We start from the raw sequence: 17,595 nt of genomic DNA, 5'->3' as shown, positions 1-17,595 counted from the left end.
TCTACTGATTGATAACTGCTGAGGTTAAGGAAATTGAATATTTTCTGGTCTGTTTTCTATATATTTCTGTACCGAATGTACTTTAAGTATTTTTGTTCATAACCATATTTGACTTACCATATTTTTCACATAATATAATCTTTGACTTTCAAAGATTTTCTTACTTTGTAGAATAAAACATTACACTGTTTGTTAATGTGATGTACAAGGTACATGTTCACCTTGGAAATTTTAATATGATTTTTGCAAATTTAATTTAGTAGCATCTTAATATTGATCATGGAACTGGTCTGACAAAGTCATATGAAACAGAATGAGTTTATGAAACTATGGTCATAACAGATGAAAAAATATAGTCCCTATAGTTTCATATTTCACTAAATATAAAAGTAAATATTTTCATATATATAATGTAACAAAATTTAACATACAAATACATAAAAAAACTTGTGAAACCATCTGAATGCTCTTTTAAGAAAGTGAATATTATGAAGAGAGAACCCAGAATAATTCTATACAAAGAATTGAAATTGCAATTCTTCATAAATTATTTTGCAGGAATAAAAGCTATGAAGTTAATGATCTGGAATAGTCATTTAAAACTGTAAGATTCTAGAAGAGATACAGTTGTGAAACAAGAGAGTATAAATGAATGAGTGATATGATCCAAAGCATAAAGTTATTGGATGCTAATTTTAGAAAGACTCACAGCAGGTTGAATAGATTAAACATTTTGTATTGAAAAAAAATCTATTGATGCTTCAAAATTACATGTAATAAAATACGAACAGCTGGTTCTCTTTTATGGATTTCTTTGCAAGAAATGATTATTTTCTACTGGGATAATTACTGACTGATTTGTTTTTTATTTCCCTTTGCTCAGATTTTAATGTCTTTAAATGCTTAGAAGAGGTCATTGTTTGCAAGTAAAAGTATTTGAAGTGATAAAAAAAAACTGTCAGATTTTAATACCTTTTCAATCACTGGCTAAATATATATTATACTCAATTTTTCCATGACAATTTCAAACATTGCCAAATAAACAGAAATTCCTAGATGATACCAACCATGATAACTGAGCACAAAAAAGCCACTTGTTGTGAAATCACTGTGGAATTTGATTAGAATCTGATTTGAAGTGCTGTAGACTGATTCCAAAGCAGTATTGCCACTGAACTGTCCAATCTGTGGTGAGTTTTGGTCTGGTCCATCCCTACAAGGGAGAGACAGGGCAGGGAGTGGGAAGGGAGAATGAGATTGATGTTTTGGGAAAGTTTCACACAAAGTTTAATGAAAGTATTACATATGAGATATAAAGATGCAGTAGATGAAATAATCAGCAAGTGCCAAATCATATTGGTATATGTTTACTTGGGTGATAAAATACTTAAAAATGTAAAGTGAGAAATAGATAACATTTTCACCTAAATGAAATGCATTCATGTTAGCTGTAATTAATTAAATTGCCTTGGCTTCCTGGTCACAACCCAGATCCTCCCAAATGCTGGAGGTTTTCCCTCCTTTTATTTTCTTCAAAATAATCTTGAGAATCATAGACTGTTAAATTTAGAAAGAATTTTAGAAGTCATACAGTAATTCAATTAACAAACTGTAAAAAAATAATTCATATATTTTCTTTATGGTTTAGAGATATTTTAATTAACAGGATAATAATAATACAAAATAATATGATGAATTATTATGACAGAAATTCAGTAGCTGTATTAAGCAACTTATTGGAATATAGCCTTTTAAATTTCACTAGTTTTGAAATAGAGAACTTTCTTACCATAAACTTACTCTGATTTAATTCCCAGGTTTTGCACATTATTTTAATAACAAATGTGATATTTTTCCACCCATGAAGTTTTTGTTCTATGTGTTTAGCTACTTCATGGGCAAACAAACTGAAATCTTTATCTGTCTTATTCTGCAAAACACAATGTCACCTTCAGTTATTCACACCAGTTCAAGCATCGGATGGCAATCTGTACAGAGGACTGTGATATATTTTTACTCCTATCCTATTTCACTGTTATACACAGTTGAATCAATCAATAACAGAGGTCTTGGCTTACCATACAGTGATGAAATCATAGATTGGTTCTGTTTGTAGGACAGTAAAGTTGATGTAGATTCCATTTCCAGGGGGTACTTTTACGAGCCAAAAACAGTCTTGAAAGTTTGGATATTCATCTGGATACCCAGGAGAGTAAATGGTACCATTCATTGCAGTTATATTCCCTCCACAAAGAGCTACATAAAAGATACAATATGTTTAAGTAGAATCATAGTAAATCGATAACAAAAAATTGCAAACATTTCATACCTCTTAGTATAAAAGACATCTGGGTTATGTTTCTACCTCAGTTAAGGTATATAAAATGAAGCTGGAAACCATGAACCAAACAGAGTGAATGTTTATTTATCTTTCAGCATGAGGTATTCTACATAGTATTTCACTATCACTAGATTAGTAAATTACATTGTATTCTCTTTTTTCAAATACTTTATCCGTATATATACTGTTCAACTTTTGTCTTATATCATGTATAAATATAAGGACTTATAAGAGGTTCGAGGCATTTTTATTTATTTATTTTAGAAGAAATGAGCCCAAATTCAGTAGCAGTATCTGGGCTACTGGTTTATAAAAGAATGATTACTAAACAAACACACATGCACTCACATAGACATCACATAGGAGAAGCTCTAAAGTGTTAACCAACTTTAATTTGGCATCCAATAGAGAAGGTTAGGACTCCTGACTCAAGAATAACAAAATTAGTTCTTTATTATGGAGTTTTAAGGTCTTTGCACTAACTCTAATTCTTCAACTGAAAGGAAGACTCTATATTTAGCATGACATTTGAAGAGGAGAATAGAAAAAGAGTACCAAAACAAGAATTATTAAGCACAGATTATATCACCTAAAAGATGGCTTCAAGTTAGAAGCATACCTTCACACCTTGGAAGTGGATGATTCCAGTTACGACTCACTCCATGAAGGCAAGTGAGGGCTGAATTTCCAATCAGTGTATATCCAGGGAAACATTCAAATGAAATGGTTTGACCCACAGTAAAATCATTGCCGATTACAAAACCATTTCGAAATGGGCGTGGATCAGGACAGCTTTGCAACTGATAGGCTGGAAAATGTAAAAAAAAGAAAATTTTCCTTTCTGAATTGTGAAAGACCACAAGTGGGTACTATTTGCAATCTGCAAAATAGATGCAGTGCTGCTTGCAGTTGGTTAGAAACAGTAATTTGGGTTTATAGCAAGTGATGTTAATGACTGTATGTTTCTTATGTCTATAATTTTCATATTTGAATTTTAGCATAATTTATTAAAATACATTGTTTATTCACTCACTGATGAAATCTATTTAAAGTTTTAATGAAAATATAAATTACCCTTAAAGCCACAATTTTAAGCAAACATACTCTGATCCCTTTACCTAGAATGCAATTGCTTTCTGGTTATATCACATGTTTATAAAATAAAATAAATACATGTCATATATGTCTAAGCCTAATTCTGAGTCTTTCTGAATTTCTTAAGGTAATTTTTCCTCTAAAAAAAATAAATCACACTCCATCAAGTTTTTCTAAAGAAGTTATTTAACAATATAAAGTACTAGGAAACAATTTCCTTCTAACATAAATTTTGTACTTCAGTTATCATGATACTCTTGGCATTGAAGCACAACTATTTTATTTGTTCATACAAATGTTGCTCCACATTCTACATGAGAGCAAAGTTCCTGCTTTTATCACTGTATCCTAAAAGCTTTGCTTACTGCCTTTTACATATTAGGTGCTTAATAAACACTGCTGAAAAAATTTTGAACCTATAAACAGTATACATACTCATATATTATTAATATTTGAGACTTTATTTTTAAGAAATTCAAAACCATATATAATTAGTAAAATTTAAATTACCAGCAGAGATTATTTTTCTACTGACCATTAAATTCCTTTATTAAAAACTTTTTTTTTTTATTTTTCAGTAGTTCCAAAGCTACACAAAGGTTGCAATGGTAAGAACTATGCCATCAGCCAGGTTTCCCAGTGGTTAACTCTGATACATCTTCATCATTGTCTCTTTCTTTCCTTAACCCTGTCCCCATCTACATCTGTGTGTGTGTGTGTGTGTGTGAACACACTTTCTTCTTTTCAAATTAGTTGAGAATAAGTTGACCCATCACTTCTATTTCACAAAGAAAAGGATACTCCTATGTAACCACAAAATTGAGAATATTAACACTGAGCCCATTAAATTCTAAATTTTCCAAATCAAAAATTTACATTTAAGGTTGAATAAGGTACCCTAAGTTGTTAACTAAGATATTACTCTAATATTTTAAAATTAAATACTCGAAAGTTTTCAGAATTAATGAACACTCCTTTAAGGATGTTAAGTGCTTAAATTGTCTTTTTCATTTGAATTAATATTCCATAAGCTGCTGCTGCTGCTAAGTCGCTTCAGTTGTGTCCGACTCTGTGCGATCCTATAGATGGCAGCCCACCAGCCTCCTCCGTCCCTAGGATTTTCCAGGCAAGAGAACTGGAGTGGGTTGCCACTGCCTTCTTCATTCCATAAGCAAAATATATCAAATCAAAAAGTCATTTCAATTTAGGGTAAATGTATATCATTTGATTATTAGTAATTGGGATATATTACTCTATTAAATAAATCCTTTCAATATTCAATCACATGTAAAAGATAATTTTTCTCAGTTTTATTTAAATATAATTGATGCACATCACTGCATGAATTTAAGGCGTACAGTACAGTGATTTGACTTAGATGTTTTGTTCCAGTTCCAGTTCAGTCGCTCAGTCATGTCCGACTCTTTGCAAACCCATGAACCGCAGCACACCAGGCCTTCCTGTCCATCACCAACTCCCAGTCTACCCAAACCCAAGTCCCTTGAGTCAGTGATGCCATCCAAACACCTCATCCTCTGTTGTCCCCTTCTCCTCCTCCTCTCAGTCTTTCCCAAAACTAGCATCTTTTCCAATGAGTCAGCTCTTCCCATCAGGTGGCCAAAGTATCGGAGTTTCAGCTTCAACATCAGTCCTTCCGATGAACACCCAGGACTTATCTCCTTCAAGATGGACAGGTTGGATCTCCTTGCAGTTCAAGGGACTCTCAAGGGTCTTCTCCAACACCACAGTTCAAAGCATCATTGTTCGGCGCTCAGCTTTCTTTACAGTCCAACTGTCACACCCATACATGATTACTGGAAAAACCATCGCCTTGACTAGACAGACCTTTGTTGGCAAAGTGATGTCTCTGCTTTTTAATATGCTATCTAGGTTGGTCATAACTTTTCTTTGAAGAAGTAAGTGTCTTTTAATTTCAGGGCTGCAATCACCATCAGCAGTGATTTTGGAGCCCCCCAAAATAAAGTCTGACACTGTTTCCACTGTCTCCCCATCTGTTTCCCATGGAGTGATGGGACCAGATGCCATGATCTTAGTGTTCTGAATGTTGAGCTTTAAGCCAACTTTTTCACTCTCCTCTTTCACTTTCATCAAGAGGCTCTTCAGTTCTTCTTCACTTTCCGCCATAAGGGTGGTGTCATCTGCATATCTGAGGTTATTGATATTTCTCCCTGCAATCTTGATTCCTGCTTGTGGCCTCCAGCCCAGCATTTCTCATGACGTACTCTGCATATAAGTTAAATAAGCAGGGTGACAATATACAGCCTTGATGTACCCCTTTTCCTATTTGGAAACAGTCTGTTGTTCCATGTCCAGTTCTAACTGTTGCTTCCTGACCTGCATACAGATTTCTCAAGAGGCAGGTCAGGTGGTCTGGTATTCCCATCTCTTTCAGGATTTTCCAGTTTATGGTGATCCACAGTCAAAATTTAACTACTCTTAAATTTATTTTTAGGTATATACTTCTATTCAGCAAATATTTATTGTACTTTTACTTTTCTAGGCACTTGAGACACAAGAATGAACAACAGAAAGACCCCTGCTCTGGTGGAGCTCATGTCCAAAAGTATCAGCTACTTGTGAATCAACTAGAACTCAGGAAAAACTTAAATTTTTAAAAAATCACATGATCATTAAATCCTTTAATAATTAAGGCAGTGACGTAATTAAAGTTTGCTATTTTTGATTGCATATTACAATAATTGGAACTGCATTGTTTGAATAAATATCATAACTTTAAACCTTTACTTTTAAATTTCAGACTTTTAAGATCTGAAATTATAGTAAAAAGCAAAAACAAACAGAAAACACCAAAACAGAAACTACACTAAATAATTACTAATGATATACAACATGGTAAATATTTTACAATCATTTCATCACAAAGTTCAAAACAACTTATCTGAGAGGTACTCTTACTAACTCTATCATGAAAAGGAAAAAATGAACTTATGCCCTACATCACTTAAGACTGCACATAGAGAATCCACATTTAAGCCTAGTTCTTCCAGAGTCTAAGCTTTATATTCTAAAGGGATGAAATTCATGATCAAGGTCATGCAGCAGACTTATATTGGAAATAGGCCTAATATAATATGATTGAAAAAGTATTTATTTATTTCATATTTTCAAAACAGAATGATATCAATGAATGTTATGTTATTCTTTCATTATAAAGTAAAAAAGAATAACTTTACATATAGCAGATGAGCACCACAAAATATCTTTTCAATATACTCACTTTGATATAAAAGCCAAGACTCAGTCTTAAATTTCCCCATGCCCTGTCTGACTGCCTGGCCTTGATTTGTTTTATTTGATTGTGTATTAAAATGAATTAAATACTTTTTTCATGGTTAGAATTTGTAAGGCCTCAAAAAGACATCATTTCCCTACATTTGCTTGCCTGGAAATTGTATTGTTTAAAACTCTTCCTAACTGAAGCTTGCCTTGGTTAGGCTCCTCTTTTCTTTCTAAAACACAATATAGAAAATACTTGAGAGTTAGATTGCTAAGAGCTGTCTAAGGCTAAGTAAGCTCCCATTCTGTATTACCCCACTCACCTTGGTAAACAATGTGGAACCCTTGTTTGTTCTGTGAGTAGTCACTGTGAAAGTACAAGCTGGTTTCATGGGTTGTGCTAAACAGGGAAGATGGTATTTGAGGACCACTCAGTCGGCCAATAACAGTACTAGTTTCTGAGGACCCACTTCTTACTTCCAAATAATCATGTATGGTTTCTGTAGAAAAATTTACAAACTGCAGATGGACACCTAAGGAAGAAAAACAAACATTATGCTACTTTATTTATTTATTCTTTACCAAATTAAGTGCATGCATATATACAAACACACACATTCACATTAATGATCTTAAGATATATTTCCATTTAGGTTGAGAGGCATACTGTCAAGATCTGGGCCATGGGTGTGCTGTCTGCTCAGAATAATTAGCTTTGCTATAGTTCAAAGTAATAGAATACTGCTCTCAAATGCCCACAATTTGTAACATGGGAAAATCTCATTTTACTACAATGTCACCATAGCAAAACTAATCAAGAAAGTAGCTTTCTTGCTCTTTAATACCATTTAAAATTAGATCAATCAACTCTTAAAGATTAAAAGCCACTCAATAATTTTTATTTTGTAAAAGGCCAATCTGAGGGCAAAATACGATTGCAAAGTTTTATATATTAACATAATCAGATTTCACGACTGTGTTAGAAATTAGTCACATAAGGGGATAAATCAACTTCTCCAAAATATCATTTTGAGGCATGTAATTTTCAGTATGCTGTTTTAGTATTTTCTTGTCAGAAGATAAGGCCAAATGTTATATAATATTTGTGATAAAATCTAGGGGTCATTGTTATTTGCTATATTACAAAATAATTTCTTTATAAACATAACTAAAATATGGGATAGTGAAATGTCTTTGGGGTAGAAAAGATAAAAGTCTCATTGACATTGTTGTTCAATCACTCAGTCATGTCCGACTCTCTGTGACCCCATGGATGGCACCGGGCCAGGTTTCCCTGTCCTTCACCATCTTCTGGAGTTTGCTCAAACTCATGTCCATTGAGTTGGTGACCTTAAAGAGGTATGTTCCCTTAATTCAATTAATATTCAGTTTTTATTGAATTTTATGTTTTGTTTTCACAGCTACCATTCTTCAACTTTTTAGTAACAAAATCTGACATTTTTTGTGTTTTCCTTTTGCAAGGCACTATTTTAAGTTTTTTATATGCTAACATTCCATGCTCGTGGTTTACTTGTGAGAATGAAGAAACTGAGGCACAGGGAAGCTCAACATTATGCTAGGCATACACAATATCCTAAAAGAACTGAAATTACAACTCAGATACTCTGGCTCTTGGGCTGTTGCTCTTAATAACTAGTGAGGTTTTCAAGTCAAGTCATATTTTGTTCCTGGAAACAGTTACATGCAAATCCTCTGATACATGTAAAAAGAATTCTATGAACAAATAAATTTGGGAAATACTGGAAATATGCTTTAAAATATTAAACATATTTCTGGATAAACAGAAAATCTTCTGAGAAGTTTGAACTTGATTATCTTAATATGTGAAGCTACAAGAAGTGCATATTTTTCTAAAAATTTCCCCAGAGTAATCTTTTCACACATTATCTTATCAAGAATATTTGCATAGACATGATAAAAAATATTTCAACTTTATATGCAGTCAATTTTCTTTTAATATTTATAAATTATTTGTTCAAATACATTAGAACCAATATTTGAGGTAACCAAAACTCAGAGAAAACAGTAGGAAAACTTAAATGTAATCAAATCAGAAACAGTTTCCTGTTTTTATTTCTAAAATAGAGAAAGAGATGCATATACTTTTTAATTTTTAATAAACTTAATTTTTAAAATAAAGGAAGCATTAACAAGAACTATGATGATATGACACTACTGAAAATATATCTAGTAATTTATTTTAAAATAATTCACTTATCTCCATAAGCAACATGGGATGAACCCGCTTAAGTAGCTAGTAAAAGATATAAGAATAAACATACTGTTTCAAATCTATTATTCATCTATTCACGTTCAGTCAAAAGGCATAGAATTTGAATATGACTTCAAATTAAAGGGTGTTCCCACGTTGGAGCCAAAATAATTATCATTAGAAAGTTCCACAGCATTCTTCTCTCAGTGACCTACTATTCTCCCCAAACTTCAACCAGTCACATAGTGCTCAAGTTTGTTGAATTTCTTTAGCTTTGTTATCTGCATTTTTCCATATGTTATTCTGTTTACCTACAATTTCTTTTGTGTTCCTCACAGCCTGACCCTCTTTTTTGGGCTTACTTATATTTAAAGCCACAGTTCAGGCATCACTTCCTCTGGTAAACCTTTTTTTGCATTTCCTGGACTAGGTTGGATGGATGTACTAAGCTTAATCCTGTACTCTTTTAATTTACTTCACTGCAATTGCATATTTGACTACTCATCTCCCCATCATGACTGTAACTCAACTGGGAAAAGGTGCATAGTCTGTTTTACCATGCGTTTATCCCTAGCACTTAGCAAAATACCTGGAGTATGATATGTACATACTCAGTATAGAATTCTAAAACTATGAGTGTCTATTAATTTATGTAAAACATTCTTAATGAATTACTATTCTGAGGCGATTGAGGCTTTTGGCTAAATGCATGCATGCAGGTAAGTCACTTCAGTTGTATCTGACTCTTTGCAACTCTATGGACCGTAGCCCACCAGACTCCTCTGTCAATGGGATTCTCCAGCCAAGAATACTGGAGTGGGTTGTCATGCCCTCCTCAAGGGGATCTTTCCAACCCAGGGATCAAAACCACACCTCTCACGTCTCCAGCACAGGCAGGTAGGTTCCTTACCACCAGTGTGACCTGGGAAACCATTGGGTAAATGAGGCATCTAATAAGTGAGTTGGGCTTCTCTGATAGCTCAGTTGGTAAAGAATCTGCCTGCAATGCAGGAGACCCTGGTTTGATTCCTAGGTTGGGAAGATCCGCTGGTGAATAGATAGGCTACCTACTCCAGCATTCTTGGGCTTCCCTTGTGTCTCAGCAAGTAAAGAATCCGCTTGCAATGCGGGAGACCTGGGCTTGATCCCTGGGTTGGGAAGATCTTCTGGAGAAGGGAAAGGCTACCCACTCCAGTATTCTGGCCAGGAGAATTCCATGGTTTGTCTAGTCATGGGGTCACAAAGAATCTGACACAACTGAGCGACTTTCACTTTCACTCTCAATAAGTGAGATAATACAGAATATCTTAACTCTAAACATACTAGGTTTGTATTTCAAGGAGTACGTACATGTTATTCTTCTGTGATTTAATGAATAAATCTATCCCTAATCTAACACTGCTATTTATACATTTATAGACTAGTGGGTAATGAAGTAGCTGCAAGAGAATATGTTAGTGATACAAGAGGGAAATAATTTATTATTAAATGTATTATACATATATTTAATGCTATATATATGAACACTGGGAATTATATTATTAGAATTAGAAAGGTATTTTACGTCAACATGGGTATTTAAATCTTACAGTAGAAAAACTATACTACTTTTAAAATGTATAAAACTTATTTATTTACAATGAATATGAGATTCAATAGATTATCAGAAAATAATTTTTCTATGTACTACTTGGCTACAATAAGCAGAAGAGAGTTACAAAAACAAAATACACGAAAATCATATTGCATTTATCACTACTACACACATCTAACTCAGGCTATATTCATATATATTGTCTGGAAAATATCATGGTTTTTCTATTTATCAACTACCTATAAAATTTTTAAATGCCCATATTCTTTCAATTATCCAAGAACTCAAAGTAAAGCACATGCAATCCCAAAGTAAACTATAATTTGTGAATATTTCATTAAGCTCTTACTGCACTTTGATATTTTTTAAAGGATGAATTAATAATATAAAAAACACTCTTTCATGTGTTTTTAATATACATACCAAAACCTACGGGCAGCTTTATTGTCCACGTGCAATCTAAACTGCTGGGGTAGTTTCCGGGAAACCCAGGGCTGAGGATCACACCACTGAAATCTGACATTGCGCCACCGCACTGAGCTGCAAGAGAACCGAGGTCCCACTTAAGCCAAAGTGCTGCATTGTGTTAAAAACAGACTGAAAGCATTTCAAGTGTGAATCAAGTCTCTGAGCTAAAACTGATACAAATTTGAATATTTTCAATCTAATTCACCACATACCAGTATTCAAATATAATCATTTGAGAAGGCACTTTGTAAAATACATAAAAGGATAATGTATTTCCTTCCTCAGCTATAAATACAAGCTAAATCAATTACTGCACAGAGAAGAGTAGCTCATGTGTAGTGAATACAATCAAACAAGAAGTACAGATCCTTTTCCATAGTGAGCAGTACATTTCTGATCCAAAGTACTTCTAGAAATGTTTTGATTCATTCAAAAGATGATACAATTTAGAATAAAATCAAGCCAGCAACACTCATTCTAAGTATTGTATTGAGGAGAGTTTCATTTCTCAATCTTTCCTCTTTTCCTCTTTTTGTGAGGAGGCTAGAGGTTTTTAAGTAAAATACTGGTTTCTGTTGATAATATGCAAGGGATTCACAGACTGTAAGATAAGGCCTCACTTTATCCTAAAATAATCTAGACAAAAGATAGGGGAGTATAACATGAGTAAAAAGATGCCCCCATATTTGAGAATTTGGGGATAAATTTATACTTTTTTAGAGTCCCTATTATACTGATTAGATGAGCTAACCATAAACTATAAGAACAGATAATTACCCAAGTTTTAATTTTTACATGCTTATATAGAATTATTTAACATGAAATAGAACAACTGCAGTCTAGAAGCTAATTCTTTCCTCTTAGTGTACATTTTTATCCTTTTGTCACAGAAGGACTAAAATACACATCTCAGTTGTTGGTTGAAGAATCAGGTTTCATGACTGCACATCAGGTTAAAAAGTTACCTTATAAGTACCCGTTACATCATTCACTTATTATTATGAAAGCAACAGATAGATATTCAAACTTCAGCTTATAGATCATAAAGGCAAATTCAGTAGAAAGTTTATCAATGTTCTATGTGATATCAATAGCCAGTTTGATATCTATCTTTAGCTATGTGAGCTGAATAAATTATGTATCAAGCAGATTTTACGAAGGGGATATATATAACCTTGTAGTTAATCTGCATATCAACCTTTCTTTAAAAGTTGTAATTATCACTGTGTAATACACCTGTATATTTTCCATTCTTCGCAAATCTCAGCTCATCCACCTTTAAACCAGAGCAGTTTTCAACATATATAATAAACCATTAATGTTCACCAATTAATTTTCCTAAAATTTGATTATCCACATATATTTATTACACAATCTGATAATTGGGAATTATAGAGAAAATATTTTGGCCAATCAAAAGTACTTTTAAAGTTCCTGGAAAGAATGCAATTGTAGATTTGTTTTGCTTTATTCTGAATTTTAATTGAAAGAACACAAGGACTCTCTTTTGCTTTCTTGCCTTCACAATCTCAAGTGTTTGAGCTACTCGCTGTCCCTCTAATTCTGCTACTTTCCATCTCTTTAGAAATGATCTCAAAATCCTGTCCTCTGCATTGCCCACATTTCTAGAGTGTAAATCTCAAAATCAGAGAAAGAAGAAGGAAAGAATAAAAGAAAACAGATAGTGAAAGAGAAAGAAAAATAGCAACAAACCATGAAAACAAGAAGAATCCAAACACTGCATCTGACTTCGGCTCCACAGTCCTGCCTATTTTCTCAGTGACTCTGCAAACTCATGCACACCTAGGCCTTAATGACAACGTTATGCTTCACCAGCCGTTTCATAGGAGAATCTTTTGAGCCCCATTATATGCTTTTTTCTTAAGGACACAAACACAGCATAATCCTCCAAGATAAAATCATCTTTGATTTTTCCTTCAGATTTGTCTCTATTACCTAGAAATCTCAAGTGACTTTTCCTTCCTTCAACCATAATATCTGGCAGACTGTTTATTTTCCAGCTCATGAGATTGTAACCTTGAGACCTGATGACTACAGTTTTAAGGCATTCTCTGAATCAGCCTCTTGCCTTCAGTTTCTCCTTAAAAACTGGCCATGATATCAATTCTAACATTTTGTCAAATATAGTATAAGTTTACTGTCCAAAATTTATGAAACATAAAAATTGAGTAGAAAATAAATAACAGTGCTCTGGAATTCCACTACCCATAGATAACCTGTCTACCTTTATAATTCTTTATTTCTCTGCAGAAAAGCATACACTCATGCATGTGTGTTTATACACTACATACATAAAGAAAACAGGATCATACTGAAAATCACTTTAAGCCTTTTTATATTTGACTACATATTGTAAACTTTGTTCATGTTATTAAATATTCCAATATAATGTTCACTTCCCCTTTCCCCATTATTGGACCCTTAAGTTGTTGCATATTTTTCACTATAATACCACTGTGGACACCCTGTGTATTTCAGGTTTGGTGCTAATACTTTGATGTGTTCTCTCATTTCGTTCTCATAATGGACCTATTACTATTCCATACAGCAGATAAGCAAACAGAATAATACACTTGCCATACAAAGCTATTGCACCTTAGCTGAAATTCAAATGTAGATAAATTGGACATCAAAATATGACCAGTATTTAATACAGTTTCATACAAATTTAGTCTATATAAATTTAAAATTTCTAGTTTAATTTTATTGAAATATCACTTCCATCTAATTCTTCCCTTGTTAACAATATTCAATGGAATATAGATTTAATCAAAACACAATATTTACCTAAAAACTAAGCAATTTGTTAAGAGTAATAACCGAAGTTACTAATACAGCAAAATGGAAATTACCATATCATAACTGAGTGATATTTAAATTGATACAACTTTCTAAAACAATTTGAAGATATTTATCGAATTTTTAAATAGTTATACAATAACAAAATTAATCTACTCATGTAAGATCCTAAGTAAACAAAAGATATCTGCAAGAAGACATGTGAAGAACACTTAAAAAGAAATGTGTGTAAATGTGTAAATATGAACAAAAGGCGTATAAACGTATATCAAAAGGACAAAAAACTAGGCTAACAAAAGAGAATAACTATACAAATTAGACTATGCTATGTGCTGTACAGTCATTTAAAAAATAAAATTTTTGGAAACATGCTATGATGGAGAAAATGTTTCTAAGTGAATGTCAAGAAAGACATTATAAAAACTATATATACTGTAGAATCCCAAAACTTTAATTTGTTCACTATACCATATTTATTGGATATGTACTTAAGATATTAACTGTTCTTGGCAGTAAAGAACAGTAATGAACAAAAGACCAAAACTCTCTGGTTTCATATCAGCAAAATATATATATATTATTTTTATCTTTATCATCTCAATTTTATACTTAATTGGATATATACACACCCCATATTCATAACACATAAATGGTATTATCTGTATATATAAATTTTTATAATTACTATATGTATATATGCAATTTGTAATTGGTATTATATACATAAATTATTTATAATACCTAAAAAAATAAATCCTTCCAAAATTGTCATCCAAAGTCTGAATGCTTTTAATATTGTTTGTCAATAAAAGACATCTTTACTCAAACATTAATTTCCAGTACTCTATAAAAATTGTGCATATAGCACATACACATCACAGACTGAATTGTGTCCTCCCAATATTCATATGTTAAAGCCCTAACTCCCAAATGTGACTGCATTTGGAGATAAGTGATATCTCGTTTAAGGAGATCAGTTCAGTCGCTCAGTCGTGTCCGACTCTTTGCGACCCCATGGACTGCTCCCTGTCCATCACCAACTCCCGGAGCTTACTCAAACTCATGTCCATCGAGTTGGTGATGCCATCTAACCATCTCATCCTCTGTCGTCCCCTTCTCCTCCTGCCCTCAATCCCTCCCAGCATCAGGGTCTTTTCCAATGAGTCAGCTCTTCACATCAGGTGGCCAAAGTACTGGAGTTTCAACTTCAGCATCAGTCCTTCCAATGAACATCCAGGATTGATCTCCTTTAGGATGGACTAGTTGGATCTCCTTGCAGCCCAAGGGACTCTCCAGAGTCTTCTCCAACACCACAGTTCAGAAGCATCAATTCTTCGGCGCTCAGCCTTCTACACAGTCCAACTCTCACATTCATACATGACCACTGGAAAAACCATAGCCTTCACTAGACAGACCTTTGTTGGCAGAGTGATGTCTCTGCTTTTTAATATGCTGTCTAGGTTGGTCATAACTTTCCTTCGAAGGAGTAAGTGTCTTTTAAGTTCATGGCTGCAATCACCATCTGCAGTGATTTTGGAGCCCCAAGAAATAAAGTCTGACACTGTTAAAGTTAAATAAAGTCATGATGGTGGAGCGCTAATCTAATAGTACTGGTGTACTATCAGGGAGCTCCCTCACAATGAAAAGGCCGTGTCAAGATGTAGGGAGAAGATCATCTTCCACAAGTCAAGGAAAGAAATGCTCCAAAAATACAACCCTGCCAGCACCTTGACCTTGATCTTCTAGCTTCTAGAAATTTGGCAAAATAAATTTCTGTCGTTGAAGTCATTTAGTCTATAGCATTTTGTTACACTAGCCCAAGGAAACTAATATATTACAGGTTTGTTCACTGTACATTGGTAGGTATTTAGGTCACATCAATTCTTTTGCTTTTTTCCTACCTAGAAAGGGTAGTCTTCTTCATTCACTTAATTAAATCTGCCATTCAATACCCTTTGTAAATTTTATTGACTGACTATATTTCCCAGTGACTTCAGTCAACACCATTCTCATCTTTCTTAAATTCCATCAGGTAGTCAATGGCATTAAATACTAAATCACTCTCCTATTTCATTTCATTTATTTCTACAACTCTAAATGGTAAACAAATGTTTTAATGATGGAGATCATAACTCACACTTTCTTTTCATACTCTACAGAGCCCAGCATATTAATGGTGGCATACAGACACCAGAAATTTAAAAAAGTGAAAAAAATTTAAGGTGGATAGAAATAATTGGAAGCTGCATTAAATTAGGGTAAATATTTGGGCTCAAATTTCAAAGTCTCAAGTGTTCTTTTGATACATCATACATCTCATGGGATGTCATGCTTCCTTTGGTAGACTCTCGCTTTCTTACCTATTTTGGCTCAAGAGTAAGCAATAGAATATTTACTTGTTTTTCTGAACTATGAGTATGAGTAGTTCTACAACATTATACTGAGAAAACTCTCTGGGAATCAGAAAACCTAATACTGTTTCTCAATTTTTAGTTTAAAGCCATACATTGATAATTAAGTTGGGACCAAAAAAGGTAAAACTTTAAAATTAAAAAAAAATTGAAACATTTATCTGGGAATATAATTTCCATAAAACCTGCAAAAGGCAAACTTTATGTTCAAAAAAACAACATATACAAGGTGTATCTTTAAAATATCTAATAAATAATTTACAGTTCTTTAACTCACCCAAACAAATTGGGATTGGATAATTCCATCTTCTTACAGGTCCAGGCATGCATGTAATATGAGAATGGCCCTATATAAACAAGACAGTGCAGTTCAGTACACATTTTTAAAAGTCTAAATATAACACAGGATAGTGAATGATACTTAGGAAAACAATATATTGCATTGTAATATTTTTAATACTATTGGAAATCTTTGTGTGACTTAAAACAAGAAAGGTAATTATATACACTTGTATTAAAATGTAAAAAAATAACAAGATTTTGGTAGAAAAATTAAGACTCTATATCACATTAAAATTGTGGTTTTAACATTGTTTTACCAAAACATGTTCTACTAAGGTACTGCAATAGTTACACAAAGGAAATGGCCAGATACATAGTGGTTTATAATAAAGTGCTGTAATATTCAAGGTGCGATAGACAAAAAATGATTATAAAATTCTTCTATAAAAATATGAAAAGTCAACTAAGGTATATTAAATTTATATAGAGTCCAGAAAAACTTAATGTTTTACTTAGACCAATAATTTGGGATACAAGTTTAAAAACTATAAATCATTCATTTTTAATTTTATTTCCTCTAAGGAATTTATTGATTTAACATGTGAAATAGTTTCTTTCTCATTCTTTTTTTCTTAATTTCTTAATAGGTCTATGCTTTAGGGAGATTTTTATGAGGCCATAAATTCAGACCCTTTAAAAAACTTGCAAAGAGTATTAATATAAATACATAAATTGAGAATTTACATTGTAACTCCCTAGTTTTAGTAAAACTTATCTGTAGTCATTTTTTTTACGAATCTGGGGAATTTATTATCATGGAAGCTTTATTTAATGCTTTAAGTAGCACTTTCATTTTTATTTGCAAATTCTAAAAATCTGGGAGTTCAATTTTTACATCCTATGTGTACAGAGAAAAGTAAACATTTATTTTGATTCCAAAATCATTTTTGATTGCTTACAAACGAAACAAATTTAGTCCATTCCAGCAATTTCTCTCACAAATACCTCATTGACAAATTGAATACCTTTTGATTTAATAATGTTAAATTATGCAGCCTGAGATCAGTATTGTTTTATACCTTCTGTATTATTA

At 32.9% G+C, this 17,595-nt stretch overlaps 1 protein-coding gene across 1 annotated transcript in view; it reads right to left on the bottom strand.

Moving 5' to 3' along the window:
• The window catches only part of CSMD3 (CUB and Sushi multiple domains 3), a 1,322,573-nt gene that overhangs the window by 122,561 nt on the left and 1,182,417 nt on the right, over positions 1 to 17,595 (bottom strand). The window contains exons 40-45 of the mRNA XM_043879976.1: positions 16,498 to 16,567; positions 10,945 to 11,061; positions 7,018 to 7,227; positions 2,961 to 3,149; positions 2,079 to 2,256; positions 1,068 to 1,213 (exon numbers count right to left, since the gene is read on the bottom strand). Coding sequence (XP_043735911.1) covers positions 1,068 to 1,213; positions 2,079 to 2,256; positions 2,961 to 3,149; positions 7,018 to 7,227; positions 10,945 to 11,061; positions 16,498 to 16,567 — 910 coding nt within the window. The remainder of the gene's footprint in view (positions 1 to 1,067; positions 1,214 to 2,078; positions 2,257 to 2,960; positions 3,150 to 7,017; positions 7,228 to 10,944; positions 11,062 to 16,497; positions 16,568 to 17,595) is intronic.

This window comes from Cervus elaphus, chromosome 21 (genome assembly GCF_910594005.1).
Source record: "Cervus elaphus chromosome 21, mCerEla1.1, whole genome shotgun sequence".
NCBI classification, from domain to species: domain Eukaryota; kingdom Metazoa; phylum Chordata; class Mammalia; order Artiodactyla; family Cervidae; genus Cervus; species Cervus elaphus.
The sequence above is the reverse complement of the archived record's forward strand: the minus strand, read 5'-3'. Positions and strand labels throughout refer to the sequence as shown.